We start from the raw sequence: 27,945 nt of genomic DNA on the forward strand, positions 1-27,945 counted from the left end.
GATGAACCGCCCATTACACAAGTGCAGCTGCACTTCCTCCCGGGTCCTCTCTGGTTCTACCCTGGCCAGTGTGGACATCCCGGCTCCCATTCGAAGGAGCCAGTCCTGCAGAGGGAGCCCAGGCTTCAACATAACTAAGGTGAAAACTTCCGGTAAAGGAGTCCCCAGTGGCTCAGATGGTAAAGAATCTGCCTGCAGTGTGGGAGACCCAGGTTCCATCCCTGGGTGGGGAAGGTCCCCTGGAGAAGAGAATGGCTACCCACTCCAGTATTCTTGCCTGGACAATCCCAGGGACAGAGGAGCCTGGCAGGCTACAGCCCATGGGGTCACAAAGAGTCGGACGTGACCGCGAGACTAACACTTTCATATGTATTTTACTATTAAAAAGACAAAAATAGCCTCTTTTAAGAAGGCAAGCGAAAAGCATGTTTACGCTGCTCTCCTCTGATCCACAGTGAAGTTAATAAAATGAAAATAAGAAAAAAGGTCCATCTACAATCAAACTAGGAGATGCTGGAGGAAGAGCGAACTGGACAGAGGATAAGGGTGCAGGACAGAGGCAACCGGGGGCCTGGCACCGTGCTGGGCACCCTGCCAGACAGACAGAACTGCCCCCTCCAGAGACGCTCAGGCCAGAGGAAGCCCCAGAGAAACATGCAGAGACGCCTCTAAGCAGGAAGGGACAGCGAAAAAATACAATAGGCAAAAGGCAGAAGGGATCCCCAAGGGAAAGGGGAGACATTTCAAACAAATACTTTTCTTGACTCAAAATTAAAGAAAACTGGGACTCTCTTTTCAAAATCTCCAAATCAACAAGGCTGGAGACAGAGATAATAAAATCATTACCAAAATAAATGCCACATTAAGAGCAGCAAAAAAGTAGACAAGACATTGCCCAAAACAATGACAGAACAAAAATAAAATCGTATAAAAATGGAAAAACTGCGAAGATGAAAGGGAACACAGAAGCTGCTGGATACGGAAGCAAAGATGATTCCACATATACATATGTATTATACCTAAAAATGGATATACGGAAAAAGCAAAAAAAAAAAAAATCTCACTTCTGGTTTATCCTCAGGAAATAATTAAGACGAGTGGAAAGATTCAGAGTCAGTGGAGATTTCCATAATTTCTTTTTAAGCTGCAAATTACCTAAGCAGACATCAATTAATTACGGGAATTACCCTGCAGTCACACAATGAAATACCAAGCAGCCACTCAAAATAGTGTTGATTTACTGACATGGAAAAGCATCTCGATGTTTAAGAAGGAAAAGCACAATACAGAGCAGCAGGCAGGACGGCTCCAACTGCTGTTGCTCGAGTGCAGAGGAGGCCAGGTAACACAGAAAAAACTGGGGAGGCCAGGTCACACACACTCACAGGAAACACTGGGGAAGGGTGTATACACTAACATACTGACCGTGGTTCTGTTTCACTTCATCTGCTTTTCTGCATTGTCCCCATTGTTTAAAACGAGTTTATTTTGAGAATTTACTAAGAGCAGAACAATAGCATCTCCATTTTTAATGAACAGAACTGCATACAGAACACACACTAGAAGACCAAAAAAAAAAAAAAAATGCCAGTGTTAAAAGTTCAGGAAGGAGATTTTCAGCTTTCAGTCCACAATCCTTGGATTAATGCATTCTGGCTACAGAAGATCAGAGATCTCTAACCCCATTACCCTAAACCAATCTGGACAATAACAAAGAAGCTGAAAGCAGCCGGTGTCCTTCTATATTAGATTACACATTCAGAATGATATTACACCAAACACTAATTACTGAGTTACTTTGAAGTAATTCTTCCCATCAGGAGAACCGATATACAAAACAAAACTACTAAGAGACAAATCACCTGACAGAGCTCAAGAAAACGTAATTCCTGCCATATCTGCATTTACTGTTAAATCCACTTAATTTTTTTTTCCTAAAGCAAAACAGCAAACATGAGAGTGTAAAGAAATTGGGAGCCCAAAGGAATTCCTCAAGAGACAGGGAATTCGGAACTCCTTTTAAAATCTTTGTCATTCTAGGTTGCACTCAAGGAGAACAAGAAGAGAAATAAATTACATTCTATGACATCGTTCCATTTAAAAGACAGCACAATTAATTACAGGTGGCTTCTCACTTCCAGGCAGAGAACAAGACGTGACAAGACAGATGCGAGGCGGATGCAGGCATCCAGCCGATGAGAGGGGGTTCGCCTCCCACCACAGACCCCGACGAAGGCCCTCTGGGGGCCTGCTCGGGGCACTGATCACTTCTCCCTGAAGACAGTCTTCTCCTGCCAGGGTTGTCCCTCCCGGTCCAGGCATCTCTGCAGGGGCCAGCCTCACAGATGGAAAGACACCCCACCCTCCACTACCAGACACCAGCTTCCCTCCTTTCCAATAATGTCACAAAATCAAGCAGCATTTGAGTCATTCATTTCAAAAGGCTTTCTGGATATTTCCGGTTTTTTTTTTAATGATGAAATTATCAGATCTGTCAAAAAGCTTAGGTGCTGTGGATGGTATCGCCACAAGGTGACCGATTCTGCCAAGAACACGGCAACTCCGGCGCTTCTCAGAGGCTGCGGAGGCCTCGCTCGCTGGGGACTGCCCTCTGTCCTTTCACCAGGCTTCCTTCCAGCCACCCCGAAGGGCCTTTTATTACCCAAACAGGCCTTCTTATCTCCAACCCCACAAGCACAGGTGCTACAACCTCCAGCCTGGAAACGTAAGTCCCGTTTCTCACTTCCAAAAAGGCACCGAGAACCAAGCAGCAAGCTCCGAAGAGCCAAGACGACGGATTTTCTCAACTAAAAACTGACATAACACACTGACTCTTTGTGCGTGTCATATGAACCCTCTTAGAGCTTTGATCCCTGGGGCCCTGTAAGAGCCTCAGAGCTCCTTCCTTCTATACTTGTTTTAAAGAGAAGTGAAGTCGCTCAGTTGTGTCTGACTCTTTGCGACCCCATGGACTGTAGCCCACCAGGCTCCTCCATCCATGGAATTTTCTAGGCAAGAGTACCGGAGTGGGTTGCCATTTCCTTCTCCAGGGGATCTTCCCAACCCAGGATCGAACCCGTGTCTCCTGCATCGCGGGCAGATGCTTTACTGTCTGAGCCACCAGGGTTGTTTTAAGGCATGAGTTTTTTACATTAAAAAATTAACAACAGGGCTTCCCTGGTGGCTCAGTGGTAAAGAATCCGCCTGCCGATGCAGGAGACACGGGTTTGATCCCTGGTCTGGGAAGATCCACGGCCAGGACACAACAAAGTCCGTGCACCACAACTATTGAGCCTGTACTCTGGAGACCAGCAGCTGCAGCGACTGAGCAGCTCTCGGGCCCCAAGAGCCGGAGCTCCACAAAAGAAGCCACTGCACTGGGAAGCCCGTGTACCGCAAGGAAAACCCAGCGCAGCCAAAAACAAATAGAAATTTAAAAGATGCCCATAAAAAGAAAACATCAACATCAATTTGCGAGATGCTTTCCCGTATTTGCACTGAGACACCTTTTTGTCTGCTGAGGGGAGGTTAGGAGCTGTCAGCTTTAACTGCCCATCACTGTATTCTCTGAAAGGCCCCCCAGTTTTTTTTTAGCAATCAACCCAATAACCTTGGCCTTATTACTGACGACTCCCGACCAAAACTGAACAAGCTGAAAAGAAAAGCACAACACAGTTAACCTTTTCTAGATGTCTGCATCACAGCTTCAATCAATCCCTCCAATGCATCAGGCCCCCAGCTGCAAGTCTTACCCACACTCAACCATCTGCTGCTAAACCCTCAGGCTCCAACACACTGCCCAGCTGATAAGGAGAGCCGACTCACTGCAAAAGACCCTGATGCTGGGAAAGACTGAAGGCAGGAGGAGAAGGGGACGACAGAGGACGAGATGGTTGGATGGGATCACAGACTCAATGGACAAGAGTTTGAACAAACTCTGGGAGATGGTGAAGGACAGGGAAGCCTGGCGTGCTGCAGTCCATGAGGTCACAAAGAGTCGGACACAACTCTTTGAGTTGAGTAACTGGACAACAACAACCAAACCCTCAGGGAATGGATGCCATCTATGGGGCTAGGTCACCAGTCCCTCCCTTCCTTGAGAACTCAACTCACACTCTAAGTCTCCACTCCAGTACAGAAATCCACTGCAACCCCGGGCACAGTGTGAAGAAAGAACATGGTGCCCAAGGCCAGATGCCCAGGTTCAAATCAACCTCCGTACTAGTGATTCGATTCTCTAGGACTTAGTTTACTCAACTGTAGGACAGAAAAGCGCATATATATACACTATAGTTTTCCTGAGAATAAAATATGAAAATTAACTTTTTAAAGCTGCACATAACAAATGATCCTGGGTTCCCACTCCAGTTTGACCTGTAGCCTTAGCTGCATCCTTCTTCTGCCTCATGACTGCCAAATTCCATGCAGTCGTCGCTGAAATGCAGACAACTGGCACCCGTAAATTTCAACTAATGGCTGCATATGGACAGACAAATCACCAAGTGTCAAGGAAATGACCATCTCAAGGGTTTATCCTCAAAGCACATGTCTGACCACATACACACATCACTCGCGTCCCTCATGCCAAGTCTTTCTCTAGGAAACACAAATGAACTACTTAATCGACTGCATGACCTTCAGTGTCCATTCTGATCTCTCAGGCAAACCCTAAGTAACAGTAAGCAGACAAGCCTGGAATCATGACCCAGGTTTAGGACCAGAGTGGTCCCGACTCAGAGGCCTCTGCAATCGGGCTGTTGCTAATACAACCGCACGGGCTGTTGCTAATACAACTGCACGGGCAGCTCCATCCTGAGACCACAGGTGATACAGGCTGTGAAACGCAAAGGTTTCAGCGAAAAGGACTTTTTGCTGCAACCCCTTGAATATCATCAGCTAACCATCGACGAAGCTTGGCGACTTCCTCCATCAGCCACACACCTCTTCCCTGCCTGCCTCTGCTTGCGGAACCTCAGACCAGGCTGTCACCCCTTACAACTCTTTAACTGAAAGACCCTGACTTTTTCTACAGGAACCTCACTTACTCATTTAACTCATGAAGATGTTATTTCTAATGGCTGGAGTTGTGACTCTGCAGGGTCCTGCACGATAGCCAAGTTCCATCCTCCGCAAAAGGGGCTGTCACCCTAACTCACCAAAACTTCACCACTGGTTGTTGCCAACTAAATTCTTCAGAAAACATGAAAGCTTGATTCTCCTACCCCTCTTCCCACGCCCCAATCCACCCCCCCCCCACTTTAAATAGGAGCAGCCTCCTTCCTATAGTTTTGTCTTCTCAAAAGACAAACTACCAGTTAACTGTCACCAAGTCCAACTGTGCTTCCTGATATCCTGGCCTCCAGTGAAGGTTCACGGACCCAGACATCCTTTTCCTGAACCAGAGAAACCAGCCCCAGGGCTCTTGGCTCCTATGTAAAAGTCACTAACTTGCTAGTCATTTTTGTAAAAAAAAAAAAAACAAACAAACAAACAAAAACAAACACTGTCCTGTCTCGATTGAGAGGCCCAATTCTAACTATGCAAAAAAAAAAAAAAAAAGAGAGAGAGAGAGAGAGACCATCTACACTGTCTACTGTACTTCAAGTGTGTTCAGTCCCAATTTAAAAATAGAAAACAAAAACACCTCTTCTGAATCAGGAATAAAGACTAAGCTCAACTTTTTAACAAAGAGACACACAGAATACTGTAAGTATCAAGCCTACCCAGGTTTCCAATTGCTCCTTATTCTCTCTTCCTCAAGCAAATCACAAAGAAGCTAAGACCCCTTCAGGATTGGTCTGGATTATCCATCCAAGTCAGGAGAGACCACCTGATCTGAAGCCCCCATCATACTTCCCCTTTGTTTTTCAACAGTTGTATCCTATTCCAAACTAATACCTTCTCTTCCCCATCATCTCAGGTAGGATTGGAAGGCAAGGAAACACCCGTCACCTTACTACACCAGTCACCCCAAACTACAGCCCATTCGCGGAACAGACCCGTCTGCCTGGAGTGTCCTGACCCAGGCACCTTGAAGAACCACTCAAATACACACTTGCGTGCCGCCTCCTCCAGGAAGGCCTCCTTCCCTTCTCTCACTTTGGTTACAGCATCCTAGACTGCCTAAGGCCTCCTCTCTTTCGCTTTCACTCACTTTAGTTACATCACCCTAGACTGCCATCACTCACTGGAGCCTGCCCATACTGACCTGTCAGTGCATTAAGGACAGCAGGCACAGCTCGCCCCCTGCCCAGCCCAGGGCATGGTGCCTTAACACAGCAGACTAGGCCTCTGCTGGTTGACGAATGAGTCTCATGTCTCATTAGGAACATGAAAAGCACTTAAGTGCTGGGAGAAATCCAACTGCTTCAAGGGTCCTGATTAGAGGTTAGTGCCATTTCTGATGGAACTGCTGCACAAGCGAAGAGAAAAAAACCATCAAATGGAATTCCCAGCCTTCCCTTCAGTTCTAAACGCAAGACAGTGAAATAGCCTTTGCAATTAACAACCAGACTCCTTGCCTTCAACATATGTTACTCCCCTGGGGAACAAAATCATACAATCCTGCATTGTTTTTTCTCTTTAACGATTATACACTACTTCTATAATATTTTTAATAAAGTAACATTTTTGACAGCTCAACTGTTTTTAACAGGAATCTTTACACTGGGGGGGGGGGGTAGGGGTGGGGTGGGGCGTGCACCACGTGGGTGTTTGTCCCTTCTTCACACACACACACACACAGCTCCACAGAGGCTGAGTCAGCACCCATCCATCCCTGGGGGAGAGCTCCATCCACTCAACCCAGCTGGGAAAGGACAGGATGAGGGAGTCAAGACAAAAAAAAGGGGGGGAGACCTACTTAGAGAAGGAGGTGCTCCCATTTTCAGTTTTTGGACACTTGGATTTTTAACTTAGTCTCAAAGTACTTGAAGGGGCAGAGAATCGAAGTGAGCTGTGCAGAAGCGCACTGTCACAGAATCTCCCTGTCGGGGTCGGGAGGGTGGCTGCCAAGAGCCACTCACTTCTTCCCAAGCTGGCACACTGGTCTGGGCGCCCTCAGAACCCCAAGTGTGAGCGGCGTTCGTGGTCACAGGGACACGGGCAACCGCGGGGCACCACGCCAAGAGACACCAGAAACTGCAGAAGCTGATGAGGTTTGGGAAATGGCGTATATTCACAGAAAACCACTTCAGTCGGATCAAAGTGACATCATTTGAGAACGCCCTCCTTGATGTTTTAGGGCAGTGAAACTCTTCTGCAGGATACCAGAAGGGAGGATACACGTCCTGATACATTTATCAAAACCCACAGAATGCAATGCACTGCCCCATGGAAACTATGGACTCTGGGTGACAAGTATGTGTCACAGAAGGTTCACCCCTAATAAAAAATAACAAGAGTCCAGTGCAGCATGCTGACAGTGACCAGCAGCACAGAGGGCCTGGGAAAATCTCCGCATCTTCTGCTCAATTTTGCTGTGACCCTCAACTGCTCTAAAAAATAAAGTTTATTTTTAAAAATGAGTAATCTTCATTGCTCCAGTTACCCACTCCCCCAGTCAGCCCATACTTCCCCGAAATACTTATGGCCACTGCTCTTTACCGAAGGGAATTTTTTAAATGGGCCACTTCATTTTAATTATTAAAATTACCTCTGGCTAAAACTGTAATAAAACAGGAGATCTGATTTAACATGTCAAGTTTTATAAATGGACAACCCCCAGATCCCCAAGTATTCTAAAATATTGCGCCTCTTAAGAGATTAGATAGACTAAAAGTAAACCGACTCAAACTCCAAAATCCCCTTCTCATTTAAAACTAGCATTTTAGGATGCTTAACCTGTACAAATATTAAAGAGAATTATTTTAATAACATAATCCCAAAAAATCCACCCCGAACACGGCTTTCCTTTTTCCCCATTACGCTCCAGGCTGCACCAGGCCAGGTAAGAAGCACCATAGGAAACGAAGCATCACCTGTCTGGGGTAACAAGAAAGCTTAGTTGGGTTTAGAGTTAACCTAGAGGCTTCGACGAGCTTCCCCAGTGGCTCAGCGGTAAAGAACCCGCCTGCAATGCAGGAGACCCAGGTTCAATCCCTGGATGGGGAAGATCCCCTGGAGAAGCAAACGGCAACCCCCTCGAGTATTCTTGCTTAGATAAGCTCATGGACAGAGAAGCCGGGCTGGCTACAGTCCATGGGGTCCCAAGAGAGTTGGACAAGATTTATCAACTGAGCAACAAGGGGCTTCTACAACAATTTTTGCAGGTTTAACCGAGGTCTAAGACGTCTGAACGACATTCTTGCAAAATTCTGCTCTCCAGCTCAGAAAGTTATTTTCTGAGCCACTTCAGGCATGCCATTCATAAAACTACACATCAAAGACTAGCGGGGTCAAAACTAAGTCTATACTAGGTATTTGGAACCCTGGCATACGGTTTATCTAATCAAACTCCCATCACCCAAGCAACAACAAGCTGCTCTGGACTTTCAGACAACCAGCTCATGAACTGCTCCCGCTGGGGACAGACAGACAAGCCACAAGGTGCCCCTCCCTGCCCACCGGGCCCCCCATCCCAGGGCCAGGGTGGAAATCACTGATGCTGTGACTGCCCTGATGCTGTGATGGCAGCGGAGTTCAGGTGCCTAACAGGTAAAGCGGGGTGGGACAGCAGATGCCTCTGAGAGCTAAACGCAGGCTACACCCTCTCCAACCGCCCTCCCCACGGTGCCCATGCCACTCCTCAGGAGGCTAACCATCCCAATGACCTCATTCATAAATCAGCAGTCTGGTCGGTCCCCAGCCTGGACTCTTCGCCCAAGCTCCAGGCCCATGCACGTAACCACCTATTCTGTCCCTCCACCTGCATTCCAGTCCTCTGAAACAGAAACTCTTTATCTGGGTAGCTTCTTCCTCGTCTATGCCAACAGGTGGCCCCATGACTCATTTGTCTATGCCAATAGGTGGCCCTACACTGAGGCCAGATCCCAAGGGGCCATCACCAAGCCAGCTCATTCCGTCCACAGCTCCCTCCCTGAATCCCATCCACACACAGAGACCTCTGTCCATCAACAGTCAACCAGCCAACCCTCCACCCCTCCTCCAGTCCAAGCACCAAACTGTCAAAACAAAAACTGGTCTCATTCTGCCCCTTCAAACATTCCCCGCAATGCTGCATCACTTAACCAAAGCCCGAACCGCTAAGCACAGTCCTTTATGAGCTGGTCCTTTTCAATTTTGTCTATCTCTTTCTTTAACAGTCCTGCAAAACTGAATTTCCTGCCCTTTCCCCAACACTCTGTGCTACTGAAACAAAACCAAAAAACCCTATGCTTTTAAATACTTTATTCTGTCTAGATTCCTTCTGTGTGTATGTGTATGGGTCGCTCAATCGTGCCCGACTTTTTGCGACCCCGGGGACTGTTGTTCGCCAGGCTCCTCTCTCTATGGGATTTCAACCAGGCAAGAATACTGGAGTGGGCTGCCACCCACCCACTTCAGGGATCGAACTGGGGTCTCTTGCAGGAGTCGCCAGGGAAATCCAGATTCCTTCTGCCTTCTTTTAAAACAGAGCTCAGGCATCATTTCCTTTATTGATCTTCAAACTGCCACCTCTCAGTATATTTACTTCCTTCTCTGTGCTACTTCTGGCATGTGTACCAGTGGAAAGTGTTCACTCGTGTGCCTCTGCTCTCAAACTGTAAGCTCCCTGAAGTCAGGGTTATCATTCCTCTTCCTCATCAACGCCAGCACAGTGGCAGACTCTTCTGCAGCCCTAGACATCATGCCTGTCCCATGCCATCAGTTCTTCACTGCCTCCCATTCTACCTATCTGGTTAGATCAACATACATTCTTCCTCTCACTGAGTATGAACTTGTATAAATGCCTTCCCGACGTCTAACTAAAATCAATTTTAAAACAAAGAATAGGAATAGGAAATTTCACTGAGAACTTCTCAATGACATGTAGCAAAGAGGGACTCACGCCAGAGATGCAATATCAAGAAGGCATTAAAGGATGGGGAACAAGGGTCCTGGCGTTAGCAGGGAGGCCCAGTAGGACAAGGGACCAACCTGAACTCAGATGTTGCATGGACCCAGGCCTGCATCAACACTAGCAAAGAAAGTCTTCCTTCTTTTCCAGCTCTCTTATACCAACTAGCTTCTTGCCTGCAAAACCAGAAACTCTGAACTCATAGTTCAGTTAGGGTTTTCAAGCCTAGCCTCACAATTTAACCACTGTTTACAAATTTAATTCTGTTAAAAACACAGGGGGCACTTCAACCAACAAACTTACAAACGAAATCTGAAATGTACTTGGGGATTGCCCATAGTTAAAACTTTATTTCAGACACACGAAACCAATGTGCTGGTTTGTTTTTTTTTTTTTTTTGGTATCAAACTGTAAGAGAGGTGTTCATGGAAATTACAAATAGAAACATTAATAAATCCCTTATTAATTTCGTTTTACAAAGTACTATAAAGTAAAATGGCCACACTGACTACATTACTACATAGAATTTCAGCTTCAAATAGCAAAGATCTCTTATAAAGTCTGACAACACGTCCTCTTTTTTCTTTCATTGTCCTCTTCCCCAACAGGTTTCCCTTTCTGTGATCACTTTTGTAAGAGTGAAACAAATAACTAAAGACAATCAGTCACACAAAAAGGAAAACTTTTTAAAGTCTGAATAAAGAAAAAAGCAAATCAGTTCTAGCAAAATTCAGTCATGCTCTATTTTCATATCATTGCTGTGTATGTTTCCCTACGCTTTTCTATTCATCAAACATGGTAGAAGTCCAGCAGTGCAGGTCAGTGCCCCTTAACCGAACCCTCAAAGTCTCTGGGAACGAAGAGTTTTTCATAACTCCCCTGGAGGTGGGGAGACCTAAACTGATCAGAACTCACATGTCGGGAAAACCTTAAGCAGCTCCGGCAAGGCAGGCACCATTACCACCAGCAGAGCCGCACTCAGGAGTGCATCTTGGGCAGGAAGAAAACACGTACACACGGTCTGCGCGACTTCACGGACTGCGGCCCCATCACTCAAGACAAAACTAGAAGACACATATTCATCCTCATCTGGGGTGGGGGAGGGGGGCAGGAGGGCTGCTCATTCGCAGCAATGATTACATTTTTAAGTCATAATATTTGCACCTATTATTATCTGCACCTATTACTGCACCTGCTAATTTCTACATCTTCTACAACTTTTCATTCAAAGACTAAAAAGAGACACGCAGGACATAAAAAGCTGTTTTAAAACTAGGACTTTTTTTAATCACATACACAGAATATCCATCTGAAGAACAACCAGGAAGAATGCGATTCAGCCAGACGGAACTCCACATCCCACAGGTCCATCCCTTTGCTCCATCCACAGAGGACAGGCAGTCGGGAAAGGAGACCGGCTGTGTTGTTCTGAGTTCATGCTGTCACACACGCGTGTACACACACACACACGCACAGTCTCTGCAGGTCCCTGCCCACACGTGGGGTCCGCTCTTTAGGACACACATCTGTCACAGGGCAAAGGGCCCAGAGTGAATGCGTAATAACACGAGGAGCGCCATCTAACTCATTCATGTTAAGTGAAGCAATTACCAACAAAACTTGTTAGATAACAACTACCACTGCTTTCCAATAACACTGTTGTGGGAGGGGGAGGATGACCAATTTTTCTTTCTCCAAAGGCAAAAGGAAAAAGCAGCAAGGTAATTCCATCTCCACCAGCAGAGCCAAACAGGAACGGGTTGCTGGCTAGAACTCTGTGTCCTAAGGATGGGCAGGCCCCACGTTAAGGAGGTGAGTCAGAAACGCCATTAAAATCCTCACAAGGAAAACTGCAGGGAAACGGGCGTGATATTCACGATCCATTTCTAGATGGAAAACAATATGCCAAGCACACCTACGTATGACTGCCATCGCTTAAAGAGACACGTGTACAGAGACAACAACTCGAAGACCTCTACTCAACAGGTGGGTTTACAGACGCTCCTGCTTTAAAAGCAGTTTAATGGCCTATGGACTGAAGGTGTTCGTCCATTTCTGGACTTAACATGAGTAAGTTAGACGCTCTCCTTCTCAAACCCCCACTCACTTCATGATGTGCAAAGTGCCAGAAGTCCTCACGGCAACCCCCCCAACCGCCCCAACCAGCACATGCCCCCATCCCCACCCCTTCTGAACCGGATCATCGCCGCTCTGATGCAAAAAAGACCAAGAGAGAATCGTTTTCATGGAATTTCAAAAACAGCCTCATTTAATGGCTTCAGCTAACATATAAAGAAATAACTGATGCAACAGGCTAGGTATAAAATATAAAATATCTCAAAATGTTGAGAATTTTGCCATATTAAAAAGGCTTGTGGGAGAAAGAGAAGCTGGGATGAGTTGAGAGAAGAGCATTGAAACATATACACTCCCAAGTGTAAAACAGTGTGGAGTTTGACGTACGACGCAGGGCACCTAACGCCAGTCCTCTGTGACAACCTGGGAGGGATGGAGTGGGGAGGGAGGGGAAGGGGTTTTCAGGATGGAGGGGACACATGTTTAACTACGGCCAATTCATACTGCTGTCTGGCAAAAACCATCACAATATTGTAATTATCCTCCAATTAAAATAAGTATTTTTAAAAGGCTTACAAGTATTTTACCAACTTAAGAGCTTTTCACTCCAATTAATTTTCAGGATGCTGAGGGTTTTATTTTATTCCTTTTGGAAATACAAAAGTAAAAAAATGAAAACCCATTTTTTAGGTGCGCACACACATATCAGTATGTATTTATTTGGGGAGGAAGGCTGAGAAGCCCTCCCCTCATGAAACCGTTTGCTTCACATAAGCAGTAACTGATCCACGAGAGCAGGAAATGTGTAGATTCCTGGGAAAACTGCTTTTCCACTAAAAACTATTCTAAACTATGTACGTGATCACTTTAGGAGATGACTCTGCTTCACGATACGGCAAAACAGAACTCCGTCCTGCAACAGCCAGGGCTGCGCCTTGGCGCTGGGGTCGCTGAAGGCCCCAGGCCCACCGGGGAGGGTGACCTGAGACCCCCACCACTCAGATCCAAGCACCTCCCACCCACAGCACAGAAAAATACAGGCAGCCTGGGTCAGCAGGCCAGGAAATAAATGCAAGCAGTTTCACTCCATGTAAGCATTTCATTTTTCCTTGAAGATGACACTGGGAGGAAGGCATCCTGAATGACACAAAAGGAGTTTTCTTGTTTTGGATTTAAAAAAAAAAAAAAGAAAGAAACCCTTCAGATCTGTTATTAACAAAGGAAAGAAAAAAGCCCCCAAACCTCACAACCGCCTTTCTGGACACAGTTCATCCCCTAAATCTGCTTCATATGCCATTCACCCTCATACAGGAAAATGCCTGTATAATGAACCGCAAAAAAATTACAACACAGTTAAAAAAGTCCCCTACCCCTTGCCCACCACCAAAAACCACCCTCAGATAAGCAAGTATAGCTAATCACAGGACACACTAATAAAGGGCCGCTAATGGGGAGCTCAGACAGTAAGGAATCTTCCTGCCAAAGCAGGAGACTCAGGGTTCGATCCCTGGGTCAGAAAAATCCCCGGGAGAAGGAAATGGCAACCCACTCCAGTATTCTTGCCTGAGAAATCCCGTGGACCCAGAAGCCTGGCGGGCTGTAGTCCATGGGGTCGCAAAAAGAGTGGGACATGACTTAGCGACTAAACAACAACACAGAAATCTATCGTTTTTTAATTAAAAAATCAAGTCAACTAATTCTACACAAAAACACAAAACCTCTGACCTCCAAACCACGGAAAAGACTATTGGTCTGGAATAGTATTCTCAGTTCAGAGACATGCAGATCTGCTAAGTGTTAAGCAGAACAACTGTGAGAGAAGAGCATCAGCTGTGCCCAGGGGCGCCCACTCATTTCCTAGCTGCCCCCCACCCTCCACCAGGCACAGCAGCAGCCCCTCCTCCTGGGCCGAGCACCAGCTGGGAGGCGGACGATGGGGACCTTCACTGCAGGTCTCCCCTCACAATCCAATGGGGGGGGGGGGGGAGGAAAAGCCAACAGAATATCAACACTAATGGCTTGTCAGGGGCTCCCAGACACAGGAACCTGGGGTGACTCTGAGGGTGGGCAGGGAGTGTCTCCTGCAGGGTGAGGGGGTCCTGGGTGCTAAGCTGGAGTTTATATCTGGTCAGGGAGCCACCAAAGGGTTTTAAGCAGGGGCCGACCTGATGGAAACAGTTAAGAGGGACGACCCTGACAACGCTGAGGAAGAGCTTTGGGCTCAGGACCTTTGTTCAGGCTCAGAGTTTCCCAAAAGAATGATGAAGGCTAGTTCTGAGATGCATTTTTTAAAAAACAAGGTTCCAAAGGCAGACAGACATGGAGCACATGTCTTCCTCTGCCCCCTAGCCAGAGTGTAATACACACTAAAACAGTTAAGTTCAGTCAGTTCAGTCGCTCAGTCATGTCCAACTCTTTGTGACCCCATGGACTGCAGCATGCCAGGCCTCCCTGTCCATCACCAACTCCTAGAGCTTACTCAAACTCATATCCATCGAGTCAGTGATGCCATACAACCATCTCATCCCCTGTCATCCCCTTCTCCTCCTGCCTTCTATCTTTCCCAACATCAGGGTCTTTTCAAATGAGTCAGTTCTTCACATCAGGTGGCCAAAGTATTGGAGCTTCAGCATCAGCCCTTCCAATGAATATTCAGGACTGATTTCATTTAGGACGGCCTGGTTGGATCGCCTCGCAGCCCAAGGGACTCTCAAGAGTCTTCTCCAACACCACAGTTCAAACGCATCAATTCTTCGGCGCTCAGCTGTCTTACAGTTCAACTCTCACATCCATATCCAACTACTGGAAAAACCATAGCTTTAACTAGATGGACCTTTGTTGGTAGAGTCCAGCAATTCTTTCCACTGAAAAGCCTATTCAACTTTCAAAGTCAGACCCGTGCTTCCAAAGTCGGTTTCTGAAATACACACCCCAACTCGCCAGCACTGACTACCCACTGAGCCACTCTGCAACTGGGCACCACTACGGTGTGCGTCCATGAAAAGGGTTTTTAACTGCGGTGCAGCGGTTCTCAAACTGGCCCTGGCACACCTGGCATCTTGTTAGAAACACACACTCCACCCCAGACTGTCTACATTTTACCAAGCCCTCCAGGCGATGGATGAGGGTAAACGCTGAAATCTGAAAAACCACTGTTACAGGCTGCTTTTTCCAGTTACTACTTCGGCACAAACAACTAGGTTTCAAAACCACCAGGGCAACACCCTGAGAGGCAAGAAACAGACCCCAGAGGCTGCTCTCCCATCCCAGGGTGGCCTAAGGGCTCAGCAGAGAGAATTGAGAGAAAGAGAATGGCGACCGGCCACCTCCCCCGATACCCACCCTCTGAAACTCCAGGAAGTCCATTAAAAATAGCCCTGGAACATGAACAAACTCTTCAAAAGTCAAAAAAAAAAAATAAATAAATCATGGAAATAAAAGTGCCCCCAAATACCAGCAGGTACTGGCCCTGAACTGGGTTGGTCTCAGAGAAGCTGGAGGAGCAACCAGGTCCTTAGGGAAACAGCAGCCATGTGGACAGCGAGGCAGGATCTGAAATGCTAGGTAGGAGGCACTCTGGTGGAGGGAGGGCTAAAAATCAGGGCTCTGCTCCCAGGTGCGGAGCCCTGGTCCAGTTTCCTTTAGCCTCAGTTTTCTTGTCTTTAAAACTGGTCCAACAGCCCTTCTCGCAGCGGAAGCCCTGAGGATGGGCCGAGGGCATGAGCTGCCCCCGCGTGGGGCCCTTGGGAGGAGAGCAAGAGAACAAAGTTCCCTTCCTACAAGGACCCCACTGTCTCCTTGACAGGCATCAACGTGGGAACGCCCAAAGACCATCTCCTTTTCCTGCTTATCTCTCCAGGTTCCCCAGTGAAGCAGAAGGAAAAAGCCACCCGCCGCCCGGCAGCAACTGCTGAGGAAGCAAGCAGTTCTTCGTGCCTACCCCTCTTTTTCTTTTCAAATTACCTCTCAAGAAACATTTGGTACCACGAAAGGGCACTGCACACACGGGAGGAAGCGTGCACACAGGGCCTTCTACTGCAGGCTCCCGGTTCAGCAGGAGTTCAGGTGCCAGTTTGACAACTGTGAGTCAACCGCGCTGAACTGGATTTTTAAAGCGATGCTGGGAAAACTGTACCGAAAACAGCTGCTGGCCAACGCCCAGCCCCCAAGTTCTAGATTCCTTTTCATTTCCACTCGTTTATCACCATGTGCTTCTACCCCAAAAAGGTACTTTGTTTTTAGTAGGAGGCACAGCCTTGGAGCCACATGCCCACTAATGCGAGCATCTGAGGAGCAGCATGGAGCCAGGAACGGGGTCACAGGGACGCTCGCTCTTCATTTGTCCCGGACACACGTGCAGGGGCAGCCGGGTCCCACGGTCACCTGACCCACCCTGGCAGTGCCACCCCCGTCCTCCCAGGAAGCCCACACTCACTCAGGGACCACAGCTGCTCGCCCCAAACAGCAGTCAACTTAAGCAAAAGTTTCTCTGACAAGACACTGCGGGTTGCCCTGGAAACGGTTCTGGGTCCACAGGACCCTGAGACCAGAAAATGAGAGACAGAAGGGAAAAGGGGTATTCAAGTCGGGGAGGTGGGGGTCACAGACAGACACACAGAAAAACAAGGATATATGTACACCACCTCTTTCTGACGGAGAGAAACCAAAAGGCAAGATTCCACGAGAAAGAGGACAGCGGCTCAGAAGGCCCTCCCTGCACCACGGACTGGGCAGTCCTGACCTTGAAATTCACCTTCTACTTTATTCATCTGTTTAATATTAATATAAACAGTGGAAATGCTGTCACGATTCTGGAGGAAATAATTTCCAACTCGTAACTAAATACCCTGCCAAAATATCAACAGAGGAGAAAAGCAAAAAGAAGAAATTTGCAGATATCCAAGACTTAAAAAAAAAAAAAAAACTATCTCCCATGCACCCCATTCACAAGAAGGCCACAACAAGGTATGTCCCACCAACTCAGTGGTGGAAGCCACGATGGCAGGAGTCACAGAACACGAGCCAACCCAAGACAGCAACACGAGGAATCCGGGCGATGAAGGGAGAAACGACCCAGGATGCCAGCGGTCCAGGCCAAGAGGCTCATGGGAAGGGGTCTCCAAAGAAGTGAAACAAGACAGACTGCCTGCGTGCTCCACCTGGACTCCCCGAGGGAAGGTTTCAACAACTGGTCTGGGGCTGGGGTTGAGTGAGTTACAAGTGCTGCTAAGGACTAAACGTTTATGAGTACCCCCTACCCCATCATATGGGTCCATATTCTTGCCTGGAGAATCCCATAGACAGAGGAGCCTGGCGGGCTACAGTCCACGGGGTCGCAAAGGGTTGCACACGACTGAACAACTAACACATACACACCATCGTATGGTGAAACCAACCCCCCACCAATGTGATGGACATGACTAGGTCACGAAAGTGGGGCCCTCCGGATTGGCAACGGTGCCCTTGGAAGGAGAGCCCCAGAGAACCCCCCACCCCCTGGCCTCTCAGAAGACACCTAATCTGCCAGAGCCTTGACCTTGGGCTTTCCAGCCTCCAAAACTGTGGCAAGTGTTTGTTTAAGCCACTAGGGTTTTTAATATTTTGTAACAGCAGCTCAGACTAAAACAATTACATTTCCAAAAAAAGAACTTCCAAACAAGACTTGAAAAAGTAATCCTGGTTTAGTAATGACCCGCTGGGCTTAGAGATTCTGGAGTCCCGTTAATGTACACGCACGCATCCGACCAAGTTACCCTGTAACTGCACTGGGCGCAGGGAGGGAAGGGACAAGCCAGGGAAGGAGGCAAGGACTCAAGAACTAAACCCTCATAGTTGTCAGGGTCCAAAGTCTACAGACAGGGGAAAACCCTATTTGCAAATGCTCTTTGTGAACAAAGAAGTAACAGCAACTGCCAGCACAGAGCAAAGGGGCTGCCTTCAGGGAGGAGAAAATGGAAGCCAAGGGCAAGGAACTGCCTCTGTTCCAACAAACCCTTTATCACATGCATAACTTTTTAAACTAAAAAAAAAAAAAAAAAAAAAATCCTAAATAATTAACATAAGACAAAATATCTGGACTATGGGGTCCTTTCAAATCTTAGGGCCAGAAAAGTCTTTTGAAAAACAGGAAGGGACTAAGTGGGAAGATAAACATAGGCTGACTATCTGGTAAGCGTTAATATAAAACTCAGAAAGTTCCCACAATGTCTTCAGATACCAACAGGGTGCTGAACACACAGCCTCTTCTACTGACTGAGGTCCTCCTGAAAATACGAAGGTCTGTAAGTGGAGTGCTGTCCCCAGTGGGGTGTACACAAAGTACCTTTAACCCACAACTGGGATGTTTTATAATTTGTCTCAAGCTAAGGCACATCTTATTTCTCTCCTCTCAACCTTGGTACCAGTCTAATGGCAGAAAGCAAAGAGGAACTAAAGAGCCTTTTGATGAGGGTGAACAAGGAGAGTGAAAATGTTGGCTTAAAACTCAACATTCAAAAAACTAAGATCATGGCATCCGGTCCCATCACTTCATGACAAATAGGGAAAAAGTGGAAGCAGTGACAGATTTTGGGCTCCAAAATCACTGTGGACAGCAGTCATAAAATTAAAATGCTTGCTCCTTGCAAGAAAAGCTATGGCAAATCTACACAGCATATTAAAAAGCAGAGACATCACTTTGCCAACAAAGATCCACGCAGTCAAAGCTATGGTTTTTCCAGTTGTCATGTACAGATGTGAGAGCTGGACCATGAAGACTGATCGCCAAAGAACTGATGCTCTCTAACTCTTTAAGAGTCCCCTGGACTGCAAGAAGGTCAAACCAGTCGATCCTAAAGGAAATCAACCCTGAATACTCATTGGAAGGACTGATGCTGAAGCTCCAACACTTTGGCCACCTGATGCAAAGAGCTGACTCATTGGAAAAGACCCTGATGCTGGGAAAGACTGAAGCAAGAGAAGTGGGCGACAGAGGATGAGGAGGTTGGATGGCATCACCGACTCAATGGACATAAGTTCAAGCAAACTCCACAAGATGGTGAAGGACAGGGAAGCTTGGCATGCGGCCGTCCATGGGATCGCAAAGAGTCGGACCCGACTGAGCGACTGAACAAACGAAACCTTGGAAACCAGGAAGCCCTTCAGGATTAGGAAACTCCATATCACCCCAGGAGCCAGGTGCTATAACAGCCCTGTTTTTGTCCTTCTCAAAGCATTTGGCACTGAGAATTTGAAAGGCATTACACTGCAAAAACCTAAGTTCTGGGAGGGGAAGGGCCGGCCGGATGACAGGGCCTGACTCTGAGCAGCAATGGAGGGATAACAGAGTCAACTTTTTATTTCCTGCACTCCCACCCGCCCCAAGATTCCATTGCTGATAACAATGCTAAGCCCAGCCCAAGCACCAAAAAAGCCCCAGCTGGGCTGGTTGGGTGTGGTCCATTTCCTGCAGGTATGGAGTTGCACAGCAGGCAACTCTGAACCACTGGGAGAAATTACCCAAAAAGAGAATGAAGTGACCTGTTTCACAAGAAACCCTCAGACTCCTGGACCGGCCTCAGTGTTTGTGTAAAACACAGCAATTGCCAACGGGTTCATTTCCTGAGAAATCTGAACCCAAGACCTAGAAAAATACTGTTCAACTGAAAAGCTGTGTCAATCTGCGTCAAATAAGTACGCTCCATTTTGCACACTGGAACGATGACCACAGAAATTACAGAAAGGAACAAGAAAGGCCGATGGACGCATAACCACCCTCCTCCAGGACACTGGGCTATGTTATCAGCCCAGGAAAATCTAATCGGACCAATTTCTACTTGAAGGTCGAGGTGGTTCCACGTGAGATACTATCAAGAACGTTCCCTGATACAGGATTAGGACCTAAACGTCCTGGACTCCTCCAAGCTGTTTTCTTTTTCCTAATCTGACAATCCTGTCCCTCAAGAGCTGACTTTACGCAAAACAAATTCTTAACTTTCTTAAATTCTGCTGACAGAGAAGAGAAAACCTGAAGTCTTGAAACGAATATTAAAAAAAAAAAAAAAACTTAAAAACATCCTACTAACAATAACAGCAATGTGTCTTTATTTTCCTTATAACATCATTGCATTGGGAAAAGGTCAGAACAAATGCAAGGGGCATGAAAGAGTAATAAAGACTGTAAAACGAAGGTTAAGAGCCCCATTATGGACTTTCCCTGGTGGTACAGTGGGTAAGAACCCGCGGCCAATGCAGGGGACACGGGTTCAATCCCTGGTCCGGGAAGATCCCGCATCCCTCGGAGCAACGAAGCCCGAAGCTCACCACTGAAGAGCTGCCACCACCTCCTGAGCAGGCACCAGCGCGCCCAGCATTCTTTCACCCTCTCCCACCACCGGGGAGAGCACCGAGGAAGCAGGCTTCCGAGAACACTCGGCCCCAGGCAGCGGGGAATGCAGGGCCTCACCCCGGGTGCCACCCCTCCAGCTCCGGGTCCCAGCTAGGCCCCTCGAGCTCACTTGCCCATCCCCGAGCCCTGCTCTGTGCGGCCCCCTACCCTTCTGAACCTTCCTGGGCAGAGCACCCTGATCAGCCCTCACTAGGCTTCGGACTTCCTGAGGAGAGGCCAGAAGGCAGCTTCACCTGCCAGGGCTGCTACAGAAACACACCGCGTGTATGGCGGCTCCCCATCCAGCCCAATGCTGGATCGCACTCCACAGATCAGCCTTCCCTTCCAGTGCCTCAGGGCCCCCCACCTCACAAATACCCCAAGTCTACACACTCACGCCGACCTCTGCTCAGGGTGCAGGGTGCCAAGAGGCTGAACACGGGAAACAGGAAAGAACTGTGGAGATGGGCCACCAAGAAGGAAAGAGTCAGACAGCGCTGAAGGCACAATCAAGCGTAGCCATCCTCTGTCTCCAGATCGCCAGTGCACACGGGTGTCCCCCGGGGGAGCGAGAGCACTGGCGAAGTGTCCCAACTCACCCCCAATGGCCATTCAACGTTTCTCGCTCCCCACGCAAAAGGCACTCTCAGCGAAGGGTTCTCCAAGCAGCAAGAGAATTGGAAGGATGATGGTGACAAGTAGAGACTTTCACTTTCCCAGCTTTTCCTGTAAACAGTCTGTCCTGTCAAATATGAGAGTATCTTATATGTAGTTGCATGTTAAGTCGCTCCAATCAAGGCTCTTTGTGACCCTATGGACTGCAGAAATCCACGGTCCTCTGTGCATGGGATTCTCCAGGCAAGAATACTGGAGTGGGCGGCCCTCCTCCAGGGGATCTCCCCAGCCCAGGGATCGAACCTACATCTGTTTATGTCTCCTGCACTGACCGTGGGTTCTCTACCACTAGCGCCACCTGGGATGTATGACATCCTCAACACAGGCTAGAGCTGACTTGGGCCCTAACACACGGCTTACACTTCAACAGGGTATACTTCAGTCAGAGGATGAGATGATTGGATGGCATCACTGACCCAGTGGAAGTGAGCTTGAGCAAATTCTGGGATAGTGAAGGACACGAAAGCCTGGCGTGCTGCAATCCATGGGTCACAAAGAGTCAGACACGACTTAGCGACTGAACGACAATAATTCAGTCAGCTGTGAAATCAATTTAGTTTTGCAAAGGCTTTCTTCTCTTTAATAAAACGCATCGCACAGCAGCTCGCAAGTAGTGAGGATTAGGACTGTCTTCTGAAACTTTTAGTTTTAGGTCTTGATGTAAAATGTATTTCTTACATGGGTCACAGTTCAAAACAGGTTTTAAGGTGACTCATAAAATTCCACGATAGAAATTTATAAACCAAGATCTAATTCTAACTTACAACTTCTGCAACTAAAAGCTGATCAGTGCTGCTGTCTCCAGCTGATGCTTGCCCCTCTTTCAATCTGAATTAAATTGAGAGAAGCAACAAATGTTCAATGAAGGACAGGGAGTTATTAAATCTACCACTCAACCTAATTTCTTTATGTCTATTTGTAGTTACTACATTAAGCTAGTGATTTCCATTTTTCCCCAATGCTAATGAAACTGGGATGTGGGAGGTTAAAAAAAAAAAAAAGGAAAAGTGTCCCCCCCCCCCCAACTCCTCTTATGAAACAGTTATTAAAAAGGATAACTCATTCAGACTTACAGCCATCGACCCCTCATGGAGTACTTGGCACAACAGCGTTCAGTAACAGTTGCTGATCAAACAAACAAAATATCAGTCTCATATTTTAATTTCTTCTGCAAACCCAAGTTGGGATGAAACAAATGTTACTTTCTGCTAAAGTAATAAGACTAATTCAGCAAGGCCAGTAGGAGTATGAGTTCAAAAGTAGGAAAGACCTGGTCTCTAGTCACAGATTGCCACATAATGCACCTTCTCACCTTGGGTCAGTTCAATTAGTTTCTGCTGGTTTCCACATCTAGACAATAACATAAATTACACCTGCACCTCAGGTGGTACCAGTAAGAATCTAGAGGCATAAAAATGATTTGCAAGACAATGAAGAAGGAAGTTTTAACTGCAATTATTCTTTTAAATCAGGTTTGTTTTTTTTTTTAAGGATCTTTGCCTAGGGGCTGCCTGAATCCACTCTGCTATCTTTCTTGAAATTTTTAAGCCATCTCCACATAAATCCTGGTCAGGAGATGAGAGAGGAAAAAAGGGAGGGAGATGGGATTAACAGGGCAAGGGCACAGGTGGGTTAGCACTTTCCTCCCGTTTTATCCTGGAGAGCCGTCTGAGGCAGGTGTGCCTTTACGTTAATCCTCAATAACAACTCTGAGGAAGGCCTCCCTGGGCAGCAGCAGCTGCTGATTCAAAGCAGAAAATAAAATGTGTGTGTTGTTTTTCTTTTGGAGTGGAAGGGAGAAGGAAAGAATATTCCTTCCCAAATGGCACATCAGAAACAAACATCATAGATTGTATGGAGGCACTTCAAACACAGGGATGACTCTGTCCAAAGCCACCTCGCGCCCCTAAAACTGCAAGAGCTGAAAGTCTAGTTGTTTCAACCAAATAAAAACTTACCAGCCTTTATACTGAGAAAGCAAAATAAAAACAGCTCCCTTGTAACTTTACGGAGGAAATATGTTTGGGGAGGCAAGCTTTTCTTTTTTGAAGAAATGAATCTTCCTTATCCAAGACTTAAGAATTCTGGCCCACACTCCTGAAGCAAAAAATTGAAAGGTGAGGACAAAAAAAAAAGTGTTGAGACTAGATAACCACCTGACCTGGTGACCATCTGATACTGACTGGAGGGCATCAGCCAGAGAAGCTTTAAGTACCTTTTTAAATAGATTCCCTTTCCACAAAGGCTGACTACACCTCCACAGTAGTACTGAGCAAGGCATGTGTACCAGACTACATACAACCTAATTAACAGCATAAGAGTATATCTCAAGAAAGTACTGACCAAATATGGTTCTTGGTGGGGGGTTTTTTTTTTTCCAAATCATTACAAGAGGTCCTTCTTGCTCTACTGGTCAGAAATACATTTTTACCCAGTTCACCCTGCTTTCCTGTCTCTAAATTCAAACCAAACCAAAGCAGGAATTTTAGGAAATACCAAGAAACCACATCTGATTTCTACCTAGCGGTCAGCAGTAGCTTAGGTTTTTTAATGCGTGTTGTTTAAAAGCTCTTTACAGGAGGTTCAAGGACAGTTTTCTTTTTAAGTACAGTAAAGTTATTAATGTTAATTGTCACTCCACTTTAAAAAAAAGCTAAAATCCCGGTAACTTTTTTCTAGATATCAAACCTGAACAATGAAGTCGAGTTTTCTACTTCGGATTTAGAGAGAGAAAAGATCTCTCTCGAATGAGGGGGCAGATTCCTGGCTCCCATGTGGTCCAAATACTTCTCAGCCCTCAAGAGGAAGGGGAGGAAAAAAAAAAACAAAAACGAAACAGTACGTTGAACACTAAAATACAAATAATCCACTCGGATACTTGTGATTGTTTTCTTAAAGTTCGTACGTTCCCTCGCCCGGCTAACCTGGGGGGAACAAAACTTTTGAGAGATACCGTAACCGTTCCGTTGAGATTTTTAATCCCAAACATTTGCCACCATTTACCCGTTTATACACATCACAAACTAGCCGAGGAAGGTGGTTTTTATTTTTCAAACGCCTAAACATAATCCCCGAAGGCGAAAAACTTTCTTTGATGCATCCTCGCCCCCACTCCAGAAAAAAATTATTAAGCCGCTGGGAGGCCAACAGGCCACAAAGAAGCCACGGAGAGGGTTAGTGGGAAGGGACTCTCCGTGGTCGGATCCAATCGAGTTTCCAAGTCCAGCCCAGAGTCCCGGGACCCACGCTGTCCGAGTGCAAGCTGTCCGATCGATTCCTCCCTTCCAGAACGGACTTCCAGGCTTCGCACCTTCCCGTCCGTCTGCACCGGGAGGAAGCGCGCGGAGCAACGCGCTGAAAGCGGAGCTGGCGCTTACCCCTTCCTCTCCCCGCCCTGTCTCCTCCACCCGCCGGGCCGGGACGAGCCGGGGCGCGCCCGGGGGCCCCCTCTCCGGGGTAGGGGGGGTGGGGAGGGACAAGGGCCTCCACCGCTGCCCACCCCTAGCCCGCACCCGGGCCCCGAGAACGAGCCGGGCCTCCAAGGGCATTTCTCCACATCACTTCTTCCCAGGGGATGGGCCGGCGCGGGGCCTGCTGCTCGGGAGGGGGACGCGAGGAGGGCGACTGGGCCAGCAGCGCACATTCTCCCCTCCCCGGACCACCGGGACTCCCGGCCCGCGAGGGCCGCCTCCGGGCCGCGGCCCCCCAGGTCCCTTCACGACCCCCACCCCACCCGCGAGACCCGGGCCGCGGGGCCGGGCAGGACGCCCCGGAGGCGGCGAGCGCGGCGCGGGAGGCCGGCGCGACCCCGGAAGGGGCAGCGTTCGGGGGAACTGGGGGTTGGGGGAGCGGCCGTGTTTACACCGCCAAGTTCCCCGCTTCCGCCCCGGCCCGCGCATCCCTCCCGCCCCTCGGCGGCCCGGTTCCTGCCTGTACCTGCATGCCGGGCAGGCCCGACTGCACCGGGGAGTGAGCCATGGCGGTCAGGACGGCCACTTCCTGGGACGGGACGGCCGGGCCGCGGCGATCCGCGCGGGCGACGAGGCCCGCGGGCCGCGCGCAGCCCTCCTCGGGCGGCCGGGGGCGGGAGATGGGGGGCCGGCCGGCCGGAGCCCGAGGCCACCCTAGCCCCCCGTGGGTCCTGGGCCGGGCGGCGGGCTCAGGGGCGGGTGGCGGGCCTCGTCTCCATGCACCGCGCCGGGGACGGGCTGCGAGGAGCGCGGGGCCTCCCTACGAGCGGCCGCCCTGCTGCTGCTGCTGCCGCCGCCGCCGCCGCCGCCGCTGCTGCTGGACTGGAACCGGGCGGCCTGGGCCCGCGCGCTGGCGCCTGGAGCTGGAGTGGGGCGCGCACCGCCGGCCGAGCCCGCGAGCGCCGAGCGCGCCCCGCCCCGGCCCGGCCCCCGCGCCCGCCCCCGCGGCCGGGCCGGGGACCCCGCCCCGCGCTTCCGGGAGGGGGAGGAGGCTCGCGGCCGCCCGGCGCCCTAGGCCGCAGCGGTCCGCGCCGCCGCCGGGCCGGGCCGGGTAGAGGTCCGCGCGGCTCCCGCGGGCTAGACCAGGTGGAGGGGGACGCGCGGGCGGGTGCGGGGCTAGGGGCCTCAGTTAGCGGGGGGCAGGGGTCCCCCCCGGTGGTGAGATGGGAGGGCGCGGGTCTTCGGAGTCAGGGATGGGCCATGCGCCCACCCCGCCCTGCAGGCCCGGGCCGGTCGGACGCCCCGGGGGATCTGGGCTTGCCTTCCAAAGAAGCCCACCCCTCTCGGCCTGGCGACGGGCCCCAGGCCACTTCCCCGAGGGCAGAGCCTGGGGACCCGGCGGGGGCCTCGGCCAGCGGCCGGTTCAAAACTACCGGGGCGGAGCTTCTTCGGTGTCCGGGTGAAGTTTCCAAACCAACCCAAGGAGGAAGCCCTCCGGGAGGGGAGAGGCCGAAAGCGGTTCGTTTCCCGTGCTTTGGCTGCTTGAAAGCACTTGGAATACTAGGAGCTGTGAACTTAGCCAACAAACAGTGAGGGGGCTGAACCCCATCGTCTCTGGGCCCCGGACCAAGGCGTGGGGGCGGGGGACGTCCACCCACCAGAAGGGAGAAGCGGGCAGGGAGGGCCGAGGAGGAAGGGAAGACAATGGAAGGAAACGATGTCTAGACTTTCCCCTGCCTCTCTCCCGCTCTTTCGGCTGCCTCCACCTTCTGGTCACCTCTCCTCCGACTCCAGAGGAAAGAAGCAAGAAGGAGTGAGTCACTGCTGCCTCCAGAAAGTAGTAGTTTGTTTACAACGACCAACAGCGGCAGTCCCCTGAAGGGACCGGCTGCAGCTGGGGTTGCTAGGACCCCGACGTCTACATTCGTGCCCGTGAATGACGTTGCACCAAGGCTGGGTGAGGCTGGACCTCCAAAAATTAGCCCATAGAGTTCGCAGACCGCTGGAAGAAGTTGAAAAGCCCTCCACCGAATGAGGGGTGTTTCTTAGAGGTGTCAACTGGATTCAGAGTTCCCTGCGGTGCTCTGGATCAGATAAGCAATGACTTAAAAACCTACTCCCCGCTTTCCTTTGGGAAATTATGCATGTTTTGTATCCTCAGCATCTTCCAGGATACTTTCAGATACCTCACGGTGGTCCCTGGTGTGCGACCGTCACTGAGCCCTGAAACCCTGCCACCCCCAAATACTGTGAAGAGAATAGAGCAAATACAAACTTTAAAAAAAAAGCATGAACCCTGATGCTTAGGGCGCTCACCGGCTTGTGTAAATTTTGTGTACACACACACAAAAAGCGTACATAAAGAGACAGACGGCAGATCAGACAAGCGTGTGAATATTAAAAAATGTTCATCTTTAACCCAGGCATTTTCCTAAGGAAACAACGGAGAAGTGCAGAAGAATGGATATAAAAAATGCAATGTGGTGATATTTATGATGGTGGTAAAATTGGGAACCGATTAAAAGTCTGAGACTTACTTAAATGATAATATAGTCATACAGTCATTTAAAGTGATGTACTTCAATATTTACTAACACGGGAAAATATTTTCAAGATATATTGTTAAGGAAATGCAGGGTAGAAAGCAGTCTGATCTCAAGTTACTTCATATATATGAAGTTATATTTAAATATATAACCCTTCATATATATGTGTGTGTGTGTGTGTGTGTGTGTGGATGTATATAATTTTGTGTGTAAATGTATAAATAGAGAAAAACCTGGAAGTATATGCCCCAGGATTTAGCAGTGGCTAGCCCTGGAATTAAAGATGATTTTTTTTTTTTTTAGTTAGTATTCAACCAATAGAGACCATCGTGCTAATAGGTCTCTCCTGAAACTCCAGTACTTTGGCCACCTCATGCAAAGAGTTGACTCATTGGAAAAGACCCTGATGCTGGGAGGGATGGGGGCAGGAGGAGTAGGGGATGAGATGGCTGGATGGCATCACTGACTCGATGGACATGACTTTGAGTGAACTCTGGGAGTTGGTGATGGACAGGGAAGCCTGGTGTGCTGTGATTCACGGCGTCGCAAAGAGTCAGACACAACTGAGCGACTGAACTGAACTAGGGTCAGCCACCAGGCCAATAACATGGCAGCTAGATGAGGAAGAAATAGGATGAGTGAACAGGAATATCCAGGCACTGATCTGAGGCAGTAGCATAAGAAATTCAAAGAACCCTTGGGCCCACTTTGCAGTGGGCTAGTTTCCAACAAATGATCCGGGGGCAGCAGGGGTGCATAGTAATCTAGGCATAAGAAGTATTCAGGGGACTTCCCTGGTAGTCTAGTGGCTAGGACTCCAAACTCCCAATGCAGAGGACTTGGGTTCGATCCCTGGTCAGGAAACTAGATCCCACA

General features: G+C 48.7%; 1 protein-coding gene and 1 long non-coding RNA gene across 2 annotated transcripts in view; one reads left to right on the forward strand and one right to left on the reverse strand.

The window, feature by feature from the left end:
• The window catches only part of STK24 (serine/threonine kinase 24), a 95,344-nt gene extending 69,891 nt beyond the window's left edge, over positions 1 to 25,453 (reverse strand). The window contains exon 1 of the mRNA XM_012184878.4: positions 25,050 to 25,453. Coding sequence (XP_012040268.2) covers positions 25,050 to 25,091 — 42 coding nt within the window. The 5' untranslated portion in view covers positions 25,092 to 25,453. The remainder of the gene's footprint in view (positions 1 to 25,049) is intronic.
• A 115-nt stretch (positions 25,454 to 25,568) lies between these two features.
• On the forward strand, positions 25,569 to 27,065 carry LOC121820461 (uncharacterized). Its single transcript, XR_006061002.2, has 2 exons — positions 25,569 to 25,669; positions 26,318 to 27,065. It is a non-coding gene; the product is annotated as an uncharacterized LOC121820461 (long non-coding RNA).
• The last annotated feature ends 880 nt before the right edge of the window (positions 27,066 to 27,945 follow it).

This window comes from Ovis aries, chromosome 10, assembly GCF_016772045.2.
Source record: "Ovis aries strain OAR_USU_Benz2616 breed Rambouillet chromosome 10, ARS-UI_Ramb_v3.0, whole genome shotgun sequence".
Lineage (NCBI taxonomy): Eukaryota > Metazoa > Chordata > Mammalia > Artiodactyla > Bovidae > Ovis > Ovis aries.